Source organism: Littorina saxatilis, linkage group LG14, assembly GCF_037325665.1.
Source record: "Littorina saxatilis isolate snail1 linkage group LG14, US_GU_Lsax_2.0, whole genome shotgun sequence".
NCBI lineage: Eukaryota > Metazoa > Mollusca > Gastropoda > Littorinimorpha > Littorinidae > Littorina > Littorina saxatilis.
Window position 1 is genome coordinate 2,599,776 of NC_090258.1, and position 26,372 is coordinate 2,626,147.

The 26,372-nt window shown below is 43.5% G+C and overlaps 1 protein-coding gene and 1 long non-coding RNA gene across 2 annotated transcripts; one reads left to right on the top strand and one right to left on the bottom strand.

Moving 5' to 3' along the window:
* Positions 1-5,933: 5,933 nt before the first annotated feature.
* Positions 5,934-7,955, bottom strand: LOC138946802 (zinc finger protein 583-like). The gene is given in 4 exon segments (XM_070318204.1): positions 5,934-6,177; positions 6,179-6,729; positions 7,067-7,134; positions 7,934-7,955. Coding segments are annotated over 4 exon segments (885 nt in total).
* Positions 7,956-8,624: 669 nt separating this feature from the next.
* LOC138946905 (uncharacterized) lies at positions 8,625-12,870 on the top strand. Its single transcript, XR_011449468.1, has 3 exons — positions 8,625-8,842; positions 9,161-9,241; positions 12,850-12,870. It is a non-coding gene; the product is annotated as an uncharacterized lncRNA (long non-coding RNA).
* The last annotated feature ends 13,502 nt before the right edge of the window (positions 12,871-26,372 follow it).

Consider the following 26,372-nt stretch of genomic DNA (forward strand, 5'->3'; position numbering starts at 1 on the left):
GCACACACTTATAAACACTTACCATGACAAAACTTTCAGTCACGCTTAAATGGCACACACTTATAAACACTTACCATGACAAAACTTTCAGTCACGCTTAAATGGCACACACTTATAAACACTTACCATGACAAAACTTTCAGTCACGCTTAAATGGCACACACTTATAAACACTTACCATGACAAAACTTTCAGTCACGCTTAAATGGCACACACTTATAAACACTTACCATGACAAAACTTTCAGTCACGCTTAAATGGCACACACTTATAAACACTTACCATGACAAAACTTTCAGTCACGCTTAAATGGCACACACTTATAAACACTTACCATGACAAAACTTTCAGTCACGCTTAAATGGCACACACTTATAAACACTTACCATGACAAAACTTTCAGTCACGCTTAAATGGCACACACTTATAAACACTTACCATGACAAAACTTTCAGTCACGCTTAAATGGCACACACTTATAAACACTTACCATGACAAAACTTTCAGTCACGCTTAAAGCCATATGTACTCGATGACTATACACGCTAATTGCTTTACCAACAGCTGGAGACATGCTAAATTAAGTTCCCTGCAAAATATTGTGGTCTAGGACCCCTTCAATGTTGAGATATGTTAATTTTCATTTTGATCTGGATCGTCCTATTTATAGATTTGCCAACAGAGGTAGCGTTGACGCAAGGGAAATAACTCCGCGTCTTTGTTTACATCCAAAGTTTTTGAGACTCTAAAACAAGCTGTAATGCATGTATATGGTCCGCGCATGGCGACATATCGTCATTACATGGTCTTATGGTGCGTTTGACATCGATTATGGGCAAACTACACTTTGTAAACACGGGAGCGCGTACATATGCCTTTAAATGGCAACACTTATAAACACTTACCATGACAAAACTTTCAGTCACGCTTAAATGGCACACACTTATAAACACTTACCATGACAAAACTTTCAGTCACGCTTAAATGGCACACACTTATAAACACTTACCATGACAAAACTTTCAGTCACGCTTAAATGGCACACACTTATAAACACTTACCATTACAAAACTTTCAGTCACGCTTAAATGGCACACACTTATAAACACTTACCATTACAAAACTTTCAGTCACGCTTAAATGGCACACACTTATAAACACTTACCATGACAAAACTTTCAGTCACACTTAAATGGCACACACTTATAAACACTTACCATGACAGTTATGTCTAATTATGCAGAAACTGGTATATGAAACTGTTCTTTGTATCTCAAGCAACATATTCATTTATGTAGGTGTTATATCTCTCACAAGCAAGTGAAATTTCTCTTGGGGGTACAATAGGTGTAGCATGAGGAAATGCTACAGGCACAGTCAAAATGATAAATGAAACTCGGAACTGCATCAAAATGCTAATGAAGATGACTAAATGTAATACATGCAGGTAGACATTTCCTTTGTCGACAATAAAAACGTTCCATAAATTAACTTGTCCTTTTTATTAAATTCTGAAGATGCAAACCATTAAGACGGCTGAATGTTACATTCTCAAGAAACAACATGTGACTAGCGCTTAACACATTTTGCAGAGAAAAAGAATTTTGTTTTTTTTTCAAACCCCCACCCCTTTTAGACTAGAGCAGTATTTAGGGATGGAAATACAAAATGTCAGTAGTGAGAATGCTACCATGTATACCAAAGAAAAAAGTTTCCTTTCCAAACCTTCTCACTCAAAATAGTTTACCAAGAATTTCAAAATGCGTAATATGTGGCCTCAAAGCTTGAACAATGAGCGCTTCTGGGGTGATAACGCGAGACAACTCCTGTGATCTTGCCGCGAGGTGGCGCCAGTTACCAGCCAAAAGAAAGAAGGGGCATAACCTCACCAGAACCGCCCATTGTCTGTTTACCGTATAAAATGCACGACTAACACACGAACTGTTACCAAACCGCCATGCTATTTAGGACCAATGCAAGTTTTTTTTACCTTTCCCGTGTGATCTTGCCGCGAGGTGGCGCCAGTTACCAGCCGGAAGAAAGAGGGGGCATAACCTCACCAGAACCGCCCATTCTGTCCCATTGACACTAAGAATCACCAAATTGTAATATTAAATTTATGCCGGAACTTATGCTCAGTTGGAACCCTGTAACATTTAAAGTTCTTGGCATTGTTTTTTCAGTCAACTTAGATGACATTATACCCCTTAATTATGAACATAAATTGGTAGAAATTGAGAATTTGTTCAGGTCCTGGTCCAGAAGAAATTTAACACCCTTTGGAAAAATAACAGTTATTAAGAGTTTGGCGCTGTCTAAGTTAACTCATCTGTTTATGAGTTTACCTGACCCTGATGATAAGTTTTTGTTTGATTTGAATAGGTTATTTTTTTCATTTCTATGGAATGGTAAGAAAGATAGAATAAAGAGAACAACAGCATATCAGTCGTTTGAAGAGGGGGGGCTTAAAATGGTGGATTTGAAATGCTTTTTGTCAGCTCTGAAGATATCATGGTTACAGCGAGTCCTTTGTAGTGAAGGAAAAGTAACTAAACTTCTGAAAGCTCTGTGTCCACTTGTACATAACATTCACAAAAGAGGAGGTGAGTTTGGAAACATATTGATGCAAAGAGTTCAGAATCCTTTCTGGAGAGATGTTTTCAAACATTATAAACATTTGGCATGCAAATGTGTCCCCATCTCCTTGAGTGATTTTGCTTCAGAGCGTCTGTATTATAATGTACATATTTGCATAGATAAAAAGGTTATTTTTAACAGGAATTGGATGGAAAACGGCATTATTACAGTCGGTCACTTGATGAGAGCCGATGGGTTTTTGTCATATAACGATTTTAAATTGAAACATCCAAATTTACAACTGAATTTTGTCTTTTTCGAGGGCGTTATGCGCTCAGTTAAGAATTTTCATAAAAGACTAAAGTTAGATGCAGTTTTAAACAATGTTTTTCATATTGGTGATGATGTTGTATGGAAACAAATAGCTAAAGGTGGAGTAAAACATATATATACCCATCTTGTGAAAAATGATGGCAATCTACAGTGCATGGAAAAATGGGCTAATTTATTGAATTTTGATGTAAATGTTGGAAAGGTATTTCTGACAATAAGGCGAACTACACAAGACACATACCTAAGGTGGTTCCAATATAGAATACTGCATAGAATTTTTCCCACTCAACGCCTGTTATTTTTGATGAAAATTTCTGACACATCACTATGTAGCTTTTGTACACAGGAAGAGGAAACCTTAGAACATTTGTTTTGGGAGTGCACAAGAGTTAAGCTTTTCTGGTCTGATTTCACAGAATGGTTATGTCAAAATTTCACACATTGCAGTAATTTGAATTTGTCAAAAGAGCTAGTCATTTTAGGGTATTTAGACAACTTTCATACGGATGCTGTTTTTGATTTGTTTATTCTCCTTGCCAAACAAAGTATATTTGGAGCCAAATTAAATAAGACAGTCCCAACACTAAATGTTTTTGTGAAAATTGCTAAACAAAGGTTTTTGATCGAAAAGTATAATGCTAGTGTAAATAATTATTATGGTAAATTTGAAAAAGAGTGGTGTTTATATAGACACTTTTTTCATTGATGCTATAGGATAATTGTATTGATTGATTTCATATGAACATTTTTGAATGTGATACCCCCTGACCCATTTACTCATAACAGGTTATACAATACTTTTTTGCCGATAATTAAACCCCATGTATACTTGGAGGCTAAATTGTGACCACCGCCCCCACCTACCCCCCTCCCCTCCCCCAACCTCAGTTACAACCCCCCCCCTCCCCTCCCACAACCTCAGTTCCCCCCCCCCCCCTTCCATATCCCCTGTCTTTTCAACATCCCACCCTACTGTCTATGTCTGCGTCTTGTCTAGGTATGTACGTGTGTATGCGCTTTGTTGATAAACTCGGTGTAGGATGTATGCTATGCTGTGTCTATGTGTATATAAAGGAAATAAAATGTTAAAAAAGAAAAAAAAAAAAAAAAAAAAAAAAAAAAAAAGAATCACCGAATGTGATGAAAAATGCAGACAAAAATAAAACCAAGGAAGTTAACGGACAGAACTGAAATGCATCTCCATGGTGATCAAATCACACAGTCCTCTGATTTTGTGACAATAACGACAGCGAAGAAACTTCGGCATGAGATAAATGGGTGGTAGCGCTTCAAAGAAAACCATGGCAGGTTGCAATGATTAGTTGCAGCTTATTCCCGCTAAAAGCCAACAATTTCATAGCTGCCAACCTTCTGAAGTTAAAATCCAGGAGCCAGGGGGTCCAGGGGGTCCAGGGGGACCGTGTAGTCTTGAATATGAGCAGGGAGAAGTTGTCAAATTCAGGAGATTCCCGGGAGGGTTGGCAGCTATGCAACATCAATAACAACAATAAAGAGAAATGAACACACAATCACCAGTCCCGAGTTTTTGGTCATAAAGGTCCAAATCATAAAGTTGTATCTCATACTTTACGCTTCAAAGAAAGTACACGGCCAGTAACAGTGAGAAAAAAAGTGTTCACATCTTAGGGAACACTTTTCTTGAAATAACCACCCATGTGAATCAGATCTTAAGGTAAATACATGTACATGTACGTATTACAAGAAACAAATCAACATTTATTCTCTCTCCTTATTCACACATGAGCGTATATGTACTTTAAATTCATGCACGATCAAACGGATAAGACAATATACATCCACTTACAAACTCTTCACACACAATTATGCTTGAGAAAATCACAAATTGACATACATGTACTTGTGTTCAGTCTACAACAAATGACTACTTACAACTACAACAGGTGGGGGATAACAACATGCCTCTCAAAGGCTGAACGTTTGAAATTAAAACAAATTACACAACACGTACAATGAGGGGGGAAAAAAATCAGGTACCATACTTTCTACACAAGATTCACAACCAAACAAAAACCATTTGACCTATTGTTTTTCAAGGATATTATGCCAGAAAGAAAACATTTTGAGATGAGAAAATGAAATGCATTAAAACAAACCCCTGGTTATCATTTTGATTTTCAATAACCGCACAAAAACTGAATATTAAAGCAACATCACGACTAGCTGCGGCAGTCAGTTACAACTGTTGAAACTGACACATAACAATGCGTCAAGAGTTAAGAGATGAAACTCGAAGCAATCATTCAAAAATAAGAGGCCAGCACTGTTAGACCCTACTACTGTTTTCACACATAATCTTCACATATGAGATTGATACAACACAACAAATTTACTGTGAGCTCTATCTCCCCCCCTCCCCTACCTTACCAACCCCCACCCCCATAAATCCAACTCAATCTCTCCCCTCTTCCATCCCCAACTTTTCAAGACGGTGAACACAGCAATATGTGACATGAATTTCTTTGATAACCAGTAAACCCCCTGATTATATGCAGCTTGGACAGTTTTCGCTTGAGTTACCATTACTGTAGATTTTTCCTCTGTATGGATACTCTACACACATTACACATGTATAGGAGTTGAACACATCACATTACAACAAACACCTCACTCAAACACACAGTGTCCCTTACCCATAAAATGTCACAAGTAAGCACAGGTAACAAGATATCAAGTGAGAGCGGAGGGGAGGGTTTAGGAATGATTTACAAAGATTGGGTGGAGGGGTGGGGGGGGGGGGAGTTCATGGTATTTAAAGTAATCAGTCAGCTGCCACAAATCATCAGCTGTAATAATCGGGAAGAAAAGGTGGCCTGAATAAAATTAACCCTGGATGTGACTGGAGTCGGTAACAGAAAACAGTATTGCCGAGAGTGTGCATCATGCAGTCGATGATAACAAGCATTGCTTAATCAAGGTCCAACAAATGTTCTCTTCAGAGTTTTCAATTGCATGATTAGATACAGTGCTAACAGTCAGCATTATTAGAAATGGTGCTGTCTTTGGACGTGTTTCTTCAAACTGCCTGACCGATCAAACGCAGCGTCACAGTGTGGACACTTGTAAGGTTTCTCACCGGTGTGGATCATCTTGTGTTTCTCCAAGTTACCAGCCTGAGTAAAAGCCTTCCTGCACACGTCACACACAAAAGGTTTCTCACCGGTGTGGACCCTCTTGTGTTTCTTCAAGTCACCAGCCTGATTGAAAGTCTTCCTGCACACGTCACACAAAAGGTTTCTCACCGGTGTGGACCCTCTTGTGTGTCTTCAAGTGACCAGCATCACTGAAAGCCTTCCTGCACACATCACACACAAAAGGTTTCTCACCGGTGTGGACCCTCTTGTGTCTCTTCAAGTGACCAGCATCACTGAAAGCCTTCCTGCACACATCACACACAAAAGGTTTCTCACCGGTGTGGATCATCTTGTGTTTCTCCAAGTTACCAGCCTGAGTAAAAGCCTTCCTGCACACGTCACACACAAAAGGTTTCTCACCGGTGTGGATCATCCTGTGTCTCTCCAAGTTACCAGCATCACTGAAAGCCTTCCTGCACACGTCACACACAAAAGGTTTCTCACCGGTGTGGATCCTCTTGTGTGTCTTCAAGTCACCAGCCTGAGTAAAAGCCTTATTGCACACGTCACACACAAAAGGTTTCTCACCGGTGTGGACCCTCTTGTGTTTCTTCAAGGCACCAGCCTGAGTAAAAGGCTTATTGCAAACGTCACACACATGCCGCCTGCCCGTGTCTTTGTTGTGTCCGCCTTTCCTGTCAGGCGTCTGAAACGAATAAACAGTTTGTATTTTCTAACCTTCAAAAATGTTGCTTCATTCAAGCAGGGAATGGGATGCATTAATTGGAATTGTCCGCTTGTCTACCGGTCAAATATGAAAATACCGAAATCGGCAAACGGCCAGCCGTACCGGGCACTTTTCAACGACACTTGTAACTAAACGAAACACTTACTGCCCTTCGTCTATCAGGTATCCTGTCTGTTCAAATGAGTGTAAGCCTTTTTTTACGTAACATTTAAAGGCCCAGTACTGAGTGGTATGACATTCCGTAAGATGTACAAAACGGCATACAATGACATATCTGGTAGTCATGTTCACGTACCTGTTGAACTTTCTTCTTGTCATCATTGTCGGAGAACGTCCGACTGTCCAAGGACTGCTTGGGCTCTGCTGCAAAGTAACAGATATGAATGAATCATACATCACAAAGGAAGGTGACCCATACAGTTCAATTTCAAATGAAGTTAAATGGGCAGTCTTGATCCTTCTTTACTTATTCAGAACTGAAGCGGGTACAATCTGAGAACGAGTACTAGCACCGGAGTTTGTCTTTGAAAACTGGTACCGAAACAGACAATGTGATGATGCCAAGAACATCTCGAGCTTGCAGCTGGTGTGACAAACCCGTTTAGTGTCGGAAGGTTGAAGGGTGAGTTGGTTGTTAGATTTGTGAGCTGAATATACAAAAGTGACTGATGTATTTAAAATGTTGTGAAGTCGTTGGTAATTTCGTCATTTCCCAACTTATACCCATTATTACTCACCGAAGCTGAGGTCAAGAAGGTCAGAGACTTAACAATACACTAGCCGCCAATGTGGACACTGCACGGGACCGTTTAAACTCTAACCGTGACCCCCCCCCCCCCACCCCACATATCGGTGCCACAGTGGTCTTGGCGCGATAATATAATACACGATACTTATTACGAACCGTGACACCACCCCCCCCCCCCCCCCCCCCGCCATCAGTACCACAGTGGTCTCGACGCGATAATATAATACACGATACTTATTACGAACCGTAACACCCCCCCCCCCCCCCCCGCCATCAGTACCACAGTGGTCTCGACGCGATAACATAATACACGATACCTATTACTAACCGTGACAACCCCCCCCCCCCCCCCCCCGCCATCAGTACCACAGTGGTCTCGACGCGATAATATAATACACGATGCCTATTACTAACCGTGACACAGCCCGCCCCCCATCAGTGCCACGGTGGTCTTGGCGCGATAATATAATACACGATACTTATTACTAACCGTGACACCCCCCCCCCCCCCATCAGTGCCACGGTGGTCTTGGCGTGATAATATAATACACGATACTTATTACTAACCGTGACCCCCCCCCCCCCCCCCCCATCAGTGCCACGGTGGTCTTGGCGCGATAATATAATACACGATACTTATTACTAACCGTGACACCCCCCCCATCAGTGCCACGGTGGTCTTGGCGTGATAATATAATACACGATACTTATTACTAACCGTGACCCCCCCCCCCCCCCCCATCAGTGCCACGGTGGTCTTGGCGCGATAATATAATACACGATACTTATTACTAACCGTGACACCCCCCCCCCCCCCCATCAGTGCCACGGTGGTCTTGGCGCGATAATATAATACACGATACTTATTACTAACCGTGACACCCCCCCCCATCAGTGCCACGGTGGTCTTGGCGTGATAATACAATACACGATATTTATTACTAACCGTGACCCCCCCCCCCCCCCCCCCCCAATCAGTGCCACGGTGGTCTTGGCGTGATAATATAAATAGAGAATACTACATGGCTTGCTGTGTCGTACCAGATTTACACGAGTTGTTTTTTTTAAATAGTGAACTGCGAGCGAAATTTTTTTGAATTTAAAAAGCATGACTCGGTTTGCAGGCTCTCCGATTAGATCTATCTAGTGTTTGTGTTCTTAGATTTATTGGCCATGTGGGCTGTTTACGATCATAACACAGTGTTGGTTTGTGCTGGTGCAATCTGCAGATCAAAGGGGATTGACCACATGGTGATGCAGTGATCAATGCAACTTGTGTTCACCACTCAATGCCTTCTACCAATCTCAATGGCAAAACGAAAGGTACTGTAACATGCTTGTGATTTCACATTATGTAATGTCTCTGGCGATCAACATAGTTTTTAACTCTAGTCTAACTGATCATGCTTATTACTATTAGTATTCAATTACATACGATATATTCTCCGCCCCAGTTCCACCCTCACCCCATAGCACTGCCAATCAGCCTCTACACTACAGTCCAACAACTACACCTCTAAAAGCACCCCCCCCCCCCCTACCCTCCGTGCAACATATGGTCATAGGGAGTGCTCTAATTGTTCCAGAACACACCCGACCACACTCATACACAGGGTACTGACAAAGGAACTTTTTTTTCAGTCTCCATCAGGGCTGTCACCTAATATATGCAGACAGGTGTAACGGACGTTTTAGCAGCCACTGTACCACACATGTCATAAGGTAAATATAGGTATGTTAGTATATTTACAAACTGTTCACTCTGTTGGTTTTTCTTGCAGCATTTATTCAGAAACTCTGTAAATTGTGGCAATTACATAAGCAGACGTTCAACTTATTATTGAAGAAATAGAATCAAAATTGGTTTATTAAGTATTTGAATTTTGATCATGTGATCAGAGAAACAGTTTCTTGAACAGCTAAGCTACAAGTGAAGTACAAGGACAACAACATAAACAGGTGACTGGAGACTCAGGCATTGTTTTTAAAAAAAAAATATGCACAGCAATGTTTACTCAGTACTGGGGGGGGGGGGGTGGATTTAAAGTGTTCTTTTGGCTTCCAGAGAGGTGCTACGCCTGTTGTGATGGAAATGAAATAGAATAGTTGATGGTGAGGGTTATCACAAAACAGCAAGGATAATGTTGCATGCCTGTATTTTCAGTTTGAGTTTTAAAAAAAATTAAATACTAGTTTTCTGATTAGCTATAATTCACGTGAGAATATTATAAGATGCTACTTTTTTTTAAATTTTTTTCATAAGATTAGCTCATTGAGTCTGACAGGAACATAATTGAGGAATGCTTATAATTTCTTGGCCAGCTAAAAAAAAATTAAAACCCTTGAAATGAAGTTTACGCAGGTTAGATGTGAGGATATCTTAATTGGGATAATGCATTTACCAGTAATTACAACGAGAGATTTACTTAGAAAAACTGAAGTCATTCATAAACAATAATTATGATTACAATCACAGAGTAAGACATGGCCTTTGGTCTGGAACAGTAGCTGGAATGGTCTACTTGTCAAACCTGCCTGAATGTGCTTTTTTATTTTTGTATACCTAGTGTGAACGACGTTTAGGTATTTGCAGACTAATTATTGTATTGCTGTTGTTTGTTTGTGAGTTATGTTATGGTGTGTCCTAAATTGGTCGGAATTTGTTGTGTAACAGTATGTTCTCATTTGTAATTTGTTTCTCCATGACCCCAGAGGAACAGACTTCATATTAAAACCTTGAGACCCTGAAAATACTTGCATACTAAAAAATTTTTTTTATTGGGGATAGGCAAGCTCTTGAATTCTTCAAGTGTCACGTTTCAATATATCACTTAAGGTGATTATGAACCGGTTAATTACTACTAATTAACTAACCACACCACGATCCACTCTCGCAGTCATACAATTAAATAGAGTCAACAAAAGTATAAGTTTCAGACGCCTGTTTATGTATAAACTCTCCACCTCCCTCGAGCCTTCACTCAAAATATGTTCCTTTTACGTTCTCAACACGTAAAAAACCAGTGTTCACTGACAAAATGCCAGTAGTATGTAGAAAATTATAGGAACACGCTGAACCCGTGTAAATATAGTTAAATGCGAATGTTCTGTTCGAAAAGCTCTAGTTCGTGCAGGTGTCACACACCCCACGTTGTCACTACTCCAATGAAATCATAGATACGAAAAGACAACGGTGGTCAACGGGGTGCGTACGACATGGTGCACTTAGCTTTATCTCTGCTGCTGCTGCTTAGCCGGTATGCTGGTTAGTCGGTTCGCTGGTTAGCCGGTCCCCTGGTTAGCCGGTTCGCTGGTTAGCCGGTCCGCTGGTTAGCCGGTCTCCTGGTTAGCCGGTCTCCTGGTTAGCGTAGCCTCAACAGTTCCCGCCAGAGTCAGCCGTGCAGATGTTACAGGAACACGAAACGAACGAATCGGATCGAACGAATCGAATCGAAGGCTGCAAACAGAAAGCATCGGTGCACTAAACATGTCAGCTACCCCTCACCCACCACCTTAAAACATGTCATCTTTAAATATCTCATCGAGCACGTGGGCCTGCACAAAACGGACTTTTTACAACAACAAAACAGCCATTTTCCGTCCTTCTCTCCCTATCTGCAAAAACCATATACAGATTAGTATTTTAGCGTCACAGAGAGTTAATTATGCGCTAACCTGGAAAGAACAACAGAGAGTATTTCATTCCACAACACAGACTCATCAACAGCGTTAAATAATGATTTATTACCTCAAAAGCCTATGATTGTACTCTCATGGAAGCAAAATCCGCTTCCTCCCTGGAACAGCCTCTGTTCGTCAACAGTGACCGAAAACCTCCAGAACCCCTTGTCGAATCCTTATGCGAAAGCCATCGCCGACGAAGGAATGTTGACGACTTGTCCTCAGCAAAATATGTGGCAGTGTGAAGGAAATAACCGGTGGAAGCTCCCCTAGAGTGCCGAATACAATACTCGGTGAAAAACCATCATACTCTAGAAACTGTGTATTAGATCCTTCCCCTTCTGCCGCTGGGTGTCAAGTGCCCCGTGCTTGTGTCTCTCTCAGACAACCTAGCCAAATACACGTGACTGACCTTGTCACAAAACCAGTCCAGCTATACACAATTCTGCCTCCCCAAGCAGAAAAAAGACACGAGAAACTCAATCCCTGAAAATCCCGTGTGCGCTGTCAGCGAAAAACCGTCAGCCCTATGACAGCAAAAAAAACCCACTGTGAAACTCGTGCGCTACAAAACATCCGTGCTGATTGAGCACTGTCAGCAAACTCTGCTGTAGCCCAATATCACGTACAGGCGCTTTCTATCATAATCGACCAAGAACAGGCACTCCACTGAGTGACACTTTCTTGGTCTCTGTCACCCGATCGTGACACACCTCCCCTCTTCAAGACGAAACCTCGGTTTCGCTCACAGTCATGTTCTCCTCTACAGCCCGAGAGAGAAAGTCAGCTCCAACATTGTTGGCGCCCGGAATGACGCGTACCGTGAATTGGTACGGTTGGAGAATCAACGCCCAGCGCATAAGTCTGGCGTTTGCCAACCTTGCAACCTGAAGATATTGCAGAGGTTGATGGTCTGTTTCCAGACAGAAAGGTCGTCCTCAAGAACGAGCAACCCCTCGTTTCACCCCTGATGACTGCAACCTTCTCTGTCTTCTTGTCTTTGTTCTTCTGGTCTTTGTTCTTCTCCCCGTAGGCTGTCCTCTCTATGTAGGCGCGCAGCAGGTTGGCGTGGTACAGGCGTGCTTTCCCGTGCATCATGATCCTGTAGTCGTTCTGGCCCACTTTCGCTGTCACCTCAAAAGGTCCTTGCCACTGCAGTTGTAGCTTGTTGTGTTTGACAGGTAGAAGTAGCAACACCCGTTCTCCAATCTTGAAGCTGCGCGGCCGTGCCTTGCGGTCGAATCCTCGCGCATAACGCTGTGCTGCTCTCCCCAGGTTCTCTTGAGCCAGTTTGCAGGTCTCTTCAATCCTGTTCCTGAGTTCTACGATGTAGGTCGCTGTCGTCTGCACCTCCTCGTCAGCTTCTTCGTCTGTCCAAGCCTGACGCAGGATAGCCATGGGACCGCGTACCTGTCTGCCGTACAACAACTCAAATGGGGAAAAGCCCAAGCTCTCCTGAGGAACCTCGCGGTATGCAAAAAGCAATGCTGGGATGTACCTGTCCCACGTGCGTGGTTTCTCCTGAGCTAGTTTCCTCAGCATGGTCTTCAAGGTGCCATTGACCTTGACAACTTTCCAGTCTGATATACATGTACCAGAAAAAAGTGTGATCCTAACAATAACATGAATACTTAATTCAATATGTGCAGGAGCTACTTCGGCAGACCCATAGGGCTAGTATCACAATGCAGGGAAGGTGAGTTCATTGATTTATGTTTTTTCCACCTTTTCTGTGTTTGATGTCAGCCGTGATTACCCAATGAGAACTTCAAAACATGTTGCTGACTTGCGAAAACCCAACCATGACATCTGATGTACATGTAGTTGTGTAGCCCATCTAGAGGATAGAACATCTAATTTCGTGATAGCATAGCAATGTTATGATTCAATACCCCCCCCCCCCTCCCCCCGACTAAACAACGAAGAGCAGGCACTACACACTCACATAACTACCAACTCCACAATGTCATTTCAGAATCAAGCAATCAGGATCTAGGAGAATGAAAGGATTCACCAGTGCTCCGCCACTCGGTTGGATAGCCATCACTATGCACAACAAAATCCATTATTGAGGGTTTCTTGGTCGTTTCTGAAGCTAGGGCTTGGAAGCTTCACATACAAATATTCCTAAGAAAAATCCTTGTCCTTGAGTAAGATTCCCAGTGAATGGGGCCGAAAACAACAAAAATGAATACTATTTTTTTTTTTAAATCAAAACATTGTTAAATTTGTTATCTTACTCATTGTGAAAGTCTGACCAAATCTGCGACATTGAGGCAAACAAGTTGGGGTGGGCCTTTAACTAAATACTCTGAAACCAGCAGCTGCTTTAAGTAATTGTATGTGTGTTGTCATTATGTACTGCTTGCACTAAATGCATTTTCTTTATCTCCTCAGAATCGAGCCACCCAGAGAAAGACCATTGACATGCAGGGCGCATAGTAAAACATATAGAATTATGGCGTGCAAGTCGGTCGACAGGTGCCAGCCATTATCATCATAACAAGCAATGCAGATCATAGTTCCTTATGTTTTATGTTGTGCACAAGTCCCTAGATCTGCTTTAATTTTAATGTAGAATTTCATTATCGGATAATTTGAAACATTTTGTTTAATTAAATTGTAAATACGTCCAAGTCAATTTGCAGCATTTTTTCTTTATTGTTCTTCTATATACCCTTAAAACTAACACATAGTAAAAACAAGAAATGTTTGTTCAAGGGAGATCATCTAAAGCTTTTTTTTTTAAATCTGTAAAATTGCATAGTGACATCCTCCAAAAATAAAATGTCTTAAGAATAAAGGTATCTACACGGGTTGTCTACCTATTTCTTGATAGCTTTGCTTTTAAGTATAACTTTTTTTCTCAGAATATTTTTTTTAATAAGTTTTATTCAAGGGAGGCAATAAAAAATATTTACAAAAATGTGTCCAATTGTGTGCTTACAAATATTAACATTTCTTGTAGCCCCAAGAAGTGTGTTTTGTCTTGTAACTATTGTGATTTGATAGCTTTAGCACTGAATGCTTTGCATCCTAGTGTGAATATCATTGTAAAGCTTGCCTCTTGCTAATTTAGAGCAGTAGAATAGAAAGCAGCCTACTCCACAATCTTCTTTCATATTCTGTGCATACTCCTTGACAAGAGAACCACGAGATTTGTTTTTATTCCGATGTTGCCTTTTCTATTCAATTAAATACTTAAATCCTACGTGCAACACAAACCTTTTTTGTGTTGGTTTATTTTTATATTTTGTAAGTATAGACCGTTTGGTCCGTACTAGAGACCAGTCTTTCACCGCCGTATGATTGATTTGGAAATCTCCGCTAAGCAGTTCAATAACATAATTAGTACATGGCTAAAGCATTTTTGCTACTCCACTCAAAATATGTCTAACTACGCACTCGTACTCTCTCCCTAACATAACACTTGTTCATGCAAAATTGTTTGCGGATCAGTAAAATTTGCGTGAAATATTGAATTGCGAATTTTTTTTAATTTTTGTTGTTGAAAATTACGTAATCTTCAAAATAGATGAGTGTTTACTGAAACGATAAACTATTTATACAAGTTAATAAGAATGGTTTGTAAGATCAAATACAAACCAGCAATACAACTGCTGTCGATAGATTACCCCCCTTGACTTCTCTGTCTGTTGGGTCAAACTACGCCAGACATTTCTCTTCTAGTGGCTCCATAGCATGAGATACAGGCTCCGAGGCAGAAACTGCTTCGTTCTGAACTTGAATACATCGGTTCCTCTCAGTTACATAGTCTTTTAATTCCTTCTGTCGTTTCAATGCAACAGGTAATCAAGCCTGTGAGTGTTGCATACTGTATCAAGTTCTGGTGTATTAGCGATCGAAAAGTTTACGAGGTAGTTGCAGAATCGATGTTTGTACGTACCTTTCTGGTCAGTTATCAGGAGATAAAAATTAAAAACAAATGACATGTATGCAACATAAGAGGCTAAAAGGCTAAGAAACTTGATGCCTCATCTGTCTCGGTTGCTAGTCTTCATCGTTCATAGCATATAGCAATACCATTTGTTGTGTAGAATCAATGTTATTTTTTTCTGAAATAAAATATTCACGAAGAGGGTTCGATTCTGATCGAGTGAATATATGTGTCAAAAGCTGAATAAAACAATGCGTTTGTCTTTGACTGGTGAAGTAGAGCTGAAGCTTTTTGTGCTGGATGTAAGCTTAGTTGGTTTTATCACACACACACACACACACACACACACACACACACACACACACACACACACACACACACACACACACACACACACACACAACCCTGATGTTTGTCAAAAATGTTGCATGTTCCTGCTTCACAAATGCCTGCACAAAAGCACACGGATGTACACGTACCTACCTACATACCCGTGCAAACAATCTACCACTGCAACACCACAGCCCCACACATTTATCCAAAAGTTGTCTGAATATCAATACTGGCAATCTTGGTATTGAACGGGGAACTCTACTTTCATGGCGTATGTGGTCTAGGTCTCATTTTATACATGCTAAACCACCCTTACAAAATAAAAAGCCACACATCGTGTAAGCTAATCGACTAAGCAAAAACCAGACACGCGAACAAACAAAAAACGAATACTTTGATTTTCAACAAACTTAATAACAGATTTAGGTAAATAATTATGCCATGCAAGGAACATTTCTATTGAATTCGGTCGATGCTTAGATCTAGAAAAACACCAGCTCACTTTATGGGGATTTGAATAGCGCTGTTTCATGAGTTCCAGATCTAGACTGACAAGGTAGTATAGAAGAACATTTATTTTTAGCTTGCAAAATGGAACTTGCCCTGCAGTCACCTTAAGTCGAACTGCTTTCCCTGCCACCGGGTGCAGCAGTTTGGCGGGGGGGGGGGGGGGGGGGGGGGGGCCATAGAGTCGGCAAACTGGGAGTGGAACTTGACGAAATGTCACCTAGGGCCTAGTACGATAGCTTCTCTTCGGATTGACGTACAAACAGCGTCAGGGCCGCTTCAAACTTACATACGGATTACGATTCCTATCCCCAGTTTCTCATGTTGGTAACCACTGGCTATTTGTCAGATGTGTCATTCTCCCACATTTGAACGATGCTGTAGTGCGAGCCGGTCAAAATGCCCTTTAGTTGTTAAACCACGTTCTCTTTTTCCGCACAAACTGTTTTGCGTTCCGGACCGGAACACACTGAGGAGATGATCATTGACTATTTCTGATTGGACAACGATGCCAACGCCCACATGACCCTAGCTACAATGTCAAGGTCGGAAAGTCGTGAATATTGCCTTTGGATCAACCCGCTTTAGAACTTCAAACCACTTTACTCAATTTGACATTCATTCCTCCGCCATGACACACACTCTCAAACTAGGACAAAGTAGTTCGCCTTTGTTAACACTGTTAAGTTTAATATTGAACATTGATGAAATAAATTCGAACAACGAAATGATGGTCACTTCAAGATATACCAGATAAAAAGAAAAGCAGTGGCCACAGGATATAAGAAACCAAAAGGAACAACAACAGCAAAGCATATCCTTCCGCGATAAGATGACGGTCAAGTCGGAGCCAGGGCGAGTCGACAGCTTTCAGATGGTCACTTCTTGGTTTGGTGACTGCACAAATATTGGTTGATGTTGATGGTAACAACGTGCACAGGCCCCGCAAACAGTGTTGTTAGCGTTTGCTGGGATGTGATTGTGGCAGTGGCAGTGGAGACGGCTGGAGTTGAAGTGGCCGTGCGAATCCAATGTGTCGTCTGCCGACACTGGCGACAGATCCGAGACCGGTGCAGTGCCGTTTAGCATCAGACTGAAGCCTCGGTGTTTCTGCCCAGATAGCTGCATTATTTTAGTCGGAGGAACGTTATTCTCGGAAAGTTTCTGCACTAGGAACTTGCGTGCAGAGTGGTTGGTGTAGATCTACCTCGGGTTGATGATCCCAGCTTTTCTTCACATGTCGCCCTGGCATGTTTTGGATTGTCTTTCACAAAATTGGAGATATTCTCTGCCATTACTGTCTTCATGCAAGGACACGTCTCCTCACTGCATGTGCCTGTGAGGTGTCACGCTGCGCAGACCAAAGTTGACTGTGTTTTGCCACCACAGAGTATTCAGGATTACTTCTGGATCTGCGACTCCGAGCTGTTTTGTCTGCCACAGCTTGTCAACATCTTCATCTTTCAGCGGTTGAGCCCTGTTACTGTTAGGTAAGTTGCCACAACCTTCCTGTTTAACAATCTTAACTGCTTTGTCTTCACGACTTCTCTCAGTTACAAGTGCAAATTCGGGGCCGTCTAAAAACGGCTGCACAGTACTTTTTAGACTTCAACTGTCGATGGATGCTGCTGAGAAGGCCCCTCAGCGTGGGGATGGTTCATACTCTTTGCCATCCGGTTTTTTCAAATCCATGAAAAGAGAGCAGAGAATTTTGCATAATTTTTGTGGTTGGATGCTGCTAATGTTTCTTTTGTCCCCGTGTTTCGCCATAAACGTCGATAGACGACGTATATCGTAAACCGTTTTTCGGAGAGTGTTCTTGTTCTTGTTTGTCTGAACGAATGAGTCTATTGGAGAAAAATCATCAATCATGGATGACTCGCTTTTTTTTTTTCATCGACTTCGTCATTCGCGTCATCACCAAACATGTCTTCGAACAGTTCATCACTCAAACATTCTTTCAGTGTTGACAAATCGGTTTCGTGGCAGTTGCCATTTTGTTGCAAAAGTAGTTCTTCATGAATATGTAATTACTAATTTACATAGCTTGACCTTCCGGTTGATCCCATGTACTACTAATTTACATAGCTTGACCTTCCGGTTGACCTCATTTACATGATATACACACGTGTGATTTGAACGATTTTTATCTCACGGGTATCTCTCTCACGAGGATAATACACGATACTTATTACTAACCGTGACACCCCCCCCCCCCCCCCCCATCAGTGCCACAGTGGTCTTGACGCGATAATATAATACACGATACTTATTACTAACCGTGACACCCCCCCCCCCCCCATCAGTGCCACAGTGGTCTTGACGCGATAATATAATACACAATACTTATTACTAACCGCGACACCCCCCCCCCCCCCCCCCCCCCCCCCATCAGTGCCACAGTGTCTTGGCGCGATAATATAATACACGATACTTATTACTAACCGCGACTCCCCCCCCCCCCCCCCCCCATCAGTGCCACAGTGGTCTCGGCGCGATAATATAATACACGATACCTATTACTAACCGTGAACCCCCCCCCCCCCCCCCCCCCCCCCAATCAGTGCCACAGTACGTGGTCTCGGCGCGATAATATAATACACGATACTAACCGGACTGAACGACAGGTGGTTCCTTGGCGTACTCCCTGCCGTACCAGACAATCTGTTTACCATCCTGTGGACACAGCGTCACATACAGTACAACATGAAAACAGTGCGATATTTACTTTCACCATGCAAGTACGGTACATGTAATTATGCGAGTTTATAATATTAAGAAACTCATCTGTATTGCGTAAATCTGTTTTTTAAACGTTGTATCGTTTATTAATACATAAGATAGATTCATCATATTTTTGTGTATCAGCAAAAGTTCCCATCATGGTGCGAGGTGTCAGAGATGACCAGATAAGCCCAGACCGTTGATGACCAGAACTTGTCATCAAGGTAGCTCCCCAGAAGCCCTGAAACGGCAGCAACAAACATTAAGGTGAGCCAGCGCACGTCCCACAACATCGTCTTCCTGACCGACGTCATGTCCGTTCTGCAGGCACTGTGGTCTGGGAGAACAATAGACCTGAACGACCCGTCCTCCACTCTTGCCACCCTTGTGAAGTCGTTGGTAATTTCGTCATTTCCCAACTTATAACCATTATCACTCACCGAAGCTGACGTCAAAAAACTCAGAGACTTAACAACAAACTAGCCCCCCCCCCCCCCCCACCCCACCCCCATCAGTGCCACAGTGGTCTTGGCGCGATAATACAATACACGATACTTATTACTAACCGTGACAACCCCCCCCCCCCCCCCCCCCCCCATCAGTGCCACAGTGGTCTTGGCGCGATAATATAATACACGATACTTATTACTAATCGTGAACCCCCCCCCCCCCCCCTATTAGTGCCACAGTTTATTAGTGGTCTCGGCGCGATAATATAATACACGATACTTTTAATTATTCTTAACCGTGACACACGGCCGTTCAGACAATGGATTCCCTCCCACTGCAACGTGCTTGGCAACGAAACTGCACACTCCTTGGCAAAAAAAGTAACAACAAAAGAACAGGTGGACGTTCTGCAATGAATTCCCTTCCACTGCAACGTGTTGGGCAACGAGACTGCAGACTCTTCAGACTCACAACAACAAAATACACTGTAGGTGGATAGGTCTACGAGCTATATCCTGAAGTCAAGACCATCATGAAGGCCAAGCAGCAAAACAACACAATGCACACTACTACACCATGATAGACCCTTAATGTCTGCTGACCCTACACCATGATAGACCCTTACTGTCTGCTGACCCTACACCATGATAGACCCTTAATGTCTGCTGACCCTACACCATGATAGACCCTTAATGTCTGCTGACCCTACACCATGATAGACCCTTACTGTCTGCTGACCCTACACCATGATAGACCCTTACTGTCTGCTGACCCTACACCATGATAGACCCTTACTGTCTGCCGACCATACACCATGATAGACCCTTACTGTCTGCTGACACTACACCATGATAGACCCTTACTGTCTGCTGGGGCGGGGATATAGCTCAGTTGGTAGCGCGCTGGATTTGTATTCAGTTGGCCGCTGTCAGCGCGAGTTCGATCCCAGGTTCGGCGGAAATTTATTTCACAGAGTCAACTTTGTGTGCAGACTCTCTTCGGTGTCCGAACCACCCCCCGTGTATACTACATTGGGTGTGCACGTTAAAGATCCCACGATTGACAAAAGGGTCTTTCCTGGCAAAATTGCTTTAGGCACAGTTAATAATTGTCTACCATACCCGTGTGACTTGGAATAAGGCCGTGAAAGGTAAATATGCGCCGACATGGCTGCAATCTACTGGCCGTATAAAATTTCATCTCACACGGCATCACTGCAGAGCGCCTAGAACTGTACCCACGGAATATGCGCGATATAAGCCTCATTTATTGATATTGATTGCTGACCCTACACCATGATAGACCCTTACTGTCTGCTGACCCTACACCATGATAGACCCTTACTGTCTGCTGACCCTACACCATGATAGATCCTTACTGTCTGCTAACCCTACACCACGATAGATCCTTACTGTCTGCTGACCCTACACCATGATAGACCCTTACTGTCTGCTGACCCTACACCATGATAGACCCTTACTGTCTGCTGACCCTACACCATGATAGACCATTACTGTCTGCTGACCCTAAACAATGATAGACCCTTAATGACATCAAGTTCTCGGATACATCCCGTGATCTCGGAGTCTTTTTTGACAAAGATCTTAACATGAAACAGCATGTAGTCCAAACATGTAAAGCAGCGCGAATGGAGATCCGGCGTATAGGTTCCATTCGACAGTACCTTACCGAAGACGCAACCAAAAGACTAGTCTGTTCCGGCATACTCTCTAGATTAGACTACTGTAATTCACTGCTCGCTGAATGTCCCAAATCTGTCACCAAGCCCCTGCAACTAGTCCAGAACGCTGCCGCTAGACTCGTGTTTCGAACACCTATGAAACAAAGCGTCACGCCTCTACTCAAACAGCTACATTGGCTTCCAGTGGAACAAAGAATTAAATACAAGATCTGCTGCATTTTCTATCAAATTGCCGCGGGCACGGCTCCACAGTACCTGTCCGATCTCGTGCAGAAAAACAATCCTGAAAGGGTTGTCCGTTCTGCCTCCCAAAATAAATTTGTCAAAGCTCCTAAGTATCAGAGGGACGATCATGGTGGCCGCTGTCTTTCAGTCGCAGCTGATCATATCTGGAACAAACTCCCTTTGTCTCTACGTCTCAGTCCATCTCTGCCTTCTTTCAAAGCAAATCTCAAGACTCACCTCTTCAGAGAAGCATTCTATGATGATGTAGTTGTCGCGACCCTGTAAATGTGCACTTTCGGATGAACAATGTTTACTGTGTGTGTGTGTGTGTGTGTGTGTGTGTGTGCGTGTGTGTGGACATGTGTGGGTGTGTGTGTGTGTGTGTGTGTGTGCGTGTGTGTGGACATGTGTGGGCGTGTGTGTGTGTGTGTGTGTGTGTGTGCATCATAATTGTTGTGTATACTGAGAGTTCGTTCCTGTAAGAGCCTCTGGATTTTTGTAACATTTATGTTTTGTTTTTGGTTTTTGTTGTAAAGTGTTTATGATTGTGTTCTATTCCGTCAATGGCGTCATTCTGGCGTCATGTTGTTATTGCTTTTGTAAAGCGCTTTGTGTGTTCGAAAGCGCTATAGAAATCACCATTATTATTATTATTATTAATGTCTGCTGACCCTACACTATGATAGACCCTTACTGTCTGCTGACCCTACATGATAGACCATTACTGTCTGCTGACCATACACCATGATAGTCCCTTACTGTCTGCTGACCCTACACCATGATATACCCTTACTGTCTGCTGACCCTACACCATGATATACCCTTACTGTCTTCTGACCCTACACCATGATAGACCCTTACTGTCCGCTGACCCTACACCATGTTAGACCCTTACTGTCTGCTGACCCTCTACCATGATAGACCCTTACTGTCTGCTGACCCTACACCATGTTAGACCCTCACTCTGCTGACCCTACACCATGATAGACCCTTACTGTCTGCTGACCCTACACCATGATAGACCCTTACTGTCTGCTGACCCTACACCATGATACACCCTCACTCTCTGCTGACCCTACACCATGATAGACCCTTACTGTCTGCTGACCCTACACCATGATAGACCCTTACTGTCTGCTGACCCTACACCATGATAGACCCTTACTGTCTGCTGACCCTACACCATGATAGACCCTCACTCTCTGCTGACCCTACACCATGATAGATCCTTACTGTCTGCTGACCCTACACCATGATAGACCCTTACTGTCTGCTGACCCGACACCATGATAGACCCTTACTGTCTGCTGACCCTACAACATGATATATCCTTACTGTCTGCTGACCCTACACCATGTAAGACCCTTACTGTCTGCTGACCCTACACCATGATGGACCCTTACTGTCTGCTGACCCTACACCATGATAGACCCTTACTGTCTGCTGACCCTACAACTTGATAGACCCTTACTGTCTGCTGACCCTACAACATGTTAGACCCTTACTGTCTGCTGACCCTACACCATGATAGACCCTTACTGTCTGCTGACCCTACACCATGTTAGACCCTTACTGTCTGCTGACCCTACAACATGATATACCCTTACTGTCTGCTGACCCTACAACATGATAAACCCTTACTGTCTGCTGACCCTACACCATGATAGACCCTTTCTGTCTGCTGACCCTACACCATGATAGACCCTTACTGTCTGCTGACCCTACACCATGTTAGACCCTTACTGTCTGCTGACCCTCTACCATGATAGACCCTTACTGTCTGCTGACCCTACACCATGTTAGACCCTCACTCTCTGCTGACCCTACACCATGATAGACCCTTACTGTCTGCTGACCCTACACCATGATAGACCCTTACTGTCTGCTGACCCTACACCATGATAGACCCTCACTCTCTGCTGACCCTACACCATGATAGACCCTCACTCTCTGCTGACCCTACAACATGATATATCCTTACTGTCTGCTGACCCTACACCATGTAAGACCCTTACTGTCTGCTGACCCTACACCATGATAGACCCTTACTGTCTGCTGACCCTACACCATGATAGACCCTTACTGTCTGCTGACCCTACAACTTGATAGACCCTTACTGTCTGCTGACCCTACAACATGTTAGACCCTTACTGTCTGCTGACCCTACACCATGATAGACCCTTACTGTCTGCTGACCCTACACCATGTTAGACCCTTACTGTCTGCTGACCCTACAACATGATAGACCCTTACTGTCTGCTGACCCTACAACATGATAAACCCTTACTGTCTGCTGACCCTACACCATGATAGACCCTTACTGTCTGCTGACCCTACATGATAGACCCTTACTGCCTGCTGACCCTACACCATGATAGACCCTTACTGTCTGCTGACCCTACAACATGATAGACCCTTACTGTCTGCTGACCCAACACCATGTTAGACCCTTACTGTCTGCTGACCCTACACCATGATAGACCCTTACTGTCTGCTGACCCTACACCATGATAGATCCTTACTGTCTGCTGACCCTACACCATGATAGATCCTTACTGTCTGCTGAGCTCCCATGGGGTCGCCTTCACGCGGCGGGAGCGTTTAAACAGAGCTACCCCACCCCTTTACTTCTCTTCTTTTGTCTTATTTCTGCCTTACCAGTCCTTTCACCTATATTTCCTTCCAAGAAAACTCTCCCTACTATTCCCTGCAGTTTTCCAATTCTTTTCTTGTTGTCTTATTTCTACCTGACTGGATCCATCACCTTTATTTCACTTACCAACAGTCTTCTTTTCCACATCCTTATTTCTCTGCACCCAGCATGTCGTAAGAGGCTAACGGATTCTGTTTCTCCTTTTACCCTTGTTAAGTGGTTCTTGTATAGAATTCAAATGTTTGTAAAGATTTTAGTCAAGCAGTATGTAAGAAATGTTTAGTCCTTTGTACTGGAAACTTGCATTCTCCCAGTAAGGTAATATATTGTACTACGTTGCAAGCCCCTGGAGCAATTTTTTGATTAGTGCTTTTGTGAACAAGAAACACTTAACAAGTGGCTCTATCCCATCTCCCCCCTTTCCCCTATCCCATCTCCCCCCTTTCCTTCGTCGCGATAGAACCTTCGTGGTTGAAAACGACGTAAAACACCAAATAAATAAATAAATAAATAAAACTGTCTGCTGACCCTACACCATGATAGACCCTTACTGTCTGCTGACCCTACACCATGATAGACCCTTACTGTCTGCTGACCCTACACCATGATAGACCCTTACTGTCTGCTGACCCTACACCATGATAGACCCTTACTGTCTGCTGACCCTACACCATGATAGATCCTTACTGTCTGCTGACCCTACACCATGATAGACCCTTACTGTCTGCTGACCCTACACCATGATAGACCCTAACTGTCTGCTGACCCTACACCATGATAGACCCTTACTGTCTGCTGACCCTACACCATGCTAGACCCTTACTGTCTGCTGACCCGACACCATGATAGACCCTTACTGTCTGCTGACCCTACACCATGATAGACCCTCACTGTCTGCTGACCCGACACCATGATAGACCCTTACTGTCTGCTGACCCTACACCATGATAGACCCTTACTGTCTGCTGACCCTACACTATGATAGACCCTTACTGTCTGCTGACCCTACACCATGATGGACCCTTACTGTCTGCTGACCCTACACCATGATGGACCCTTACTGTCTGCTGACCCTACACCATGATAGACCCTTACTGTCTGCTGACCCTACACCATGATAGACCCTTACTGTCTGCTGACCCTACACCATGATAGACCCTTACTGTCTGCTGACCCTACACCATGATAGACCCTTACTGTCTGCTGACCCTACACCATGATAGACCCTTACTGTCTGCTGACCCGACACCATGATAGACCCTTACTGTCTGCTGACCCTACACCATGATAGACCCTTACTGTCTGCTGACCCGACACCATGATAGACCCTTACTGTCTGCTGACCCTACACCATGATGGACCCTTACTGTCTGCTGACCCTACACCATGATGGACCCTTACTGTCTGCTGACCCTACACCATGATAGACCCTTACTGTCTGCTGACCCTACACCATGATAGACCCTTACTGTCTGCTGACCCTACACCATGATAGACCCTTACTGTCTGCTGACCCTACACCATGATAGACCCTTACTGTCTGCTGACCCTACACCATGATAGACCCTTACTGTGTGCTGACCCTACACCATGATAGACCCTTACTGTCTGCTGACCCTACACCATGATAGACCGTTACTGTCTGCTGACCCTACACCATGATAGACCCTTACTGTCTGCTGACCCTACACCATGATAGACCCTTACTGTCTGCTGACCCTACACCATGATAGACCCTTACTGTCTGCTGACCCTACACCATGATAGACCCTTACTGTCTGCTGACCCTACACCATGATAGACCCTTACTGTCTGCTGACCCTACACCATGATAGACCCTTACTGTCTGTTGACCCTACACCATGATAGACCCTTACTGTCTGCTGACCCTACACCATGATAGACCCTTACTGTCTGCTGACCCGACTGGAGCAGGGCTGAGGTGCACGAGAAAGTCAACCCCCCAACGGGAGCCAGCCGCGCAGCTGGATTGGTTGAAATCACACACACACACACACACACACACACACACACACACACACACACTCACACACACTCACACACACACACACACACACTCACACTCACACACACACACACACACACACACACATTAACACGCGTACCTGTTTTTCAGTATGAGCCCTGTAGTAAATTTCCCCGCAATGTTGGTAAGCCGTCACAGGTGTGCTACAGGCACAGTTGACGCATCTGGAGAGCTGTAGACAGTATTGTTTCCATTCAAAATCCGGCAACCGATGCTAAATGTGTACCATCATTTCAAAATACTGAGGTGACAAATAGTAATGGACAGCACCTCATTATGGTTCCAACAGCAAATAAAGCATTACGTGTACCGCCTTCCTCTCGACTAGACCAGCAAACTCTCAATTCGCTGTATGGTTTGAGGGAGGGAGCGTAGGAGTTCGGGGGGGGGGGGGGGGGGACGCATTCTTGTAACAAGGGTAATATGTACTACAGCAATGTTTTTCGCCAATAACAAGTGCATTTAATGATAAGTTTGTTTCTTCTACTCAACTGGCTAGTATCGATGCAGGGTGGCATGTGTGCTGGCATATTGTTTCTATTCAAAGGTATTGAACCTGTGACATCATACCAAAGACTACTCGGAACAAATGTGCTCACGGTTTAAGCAGAGGAAAAACTATCTTTGAATGAT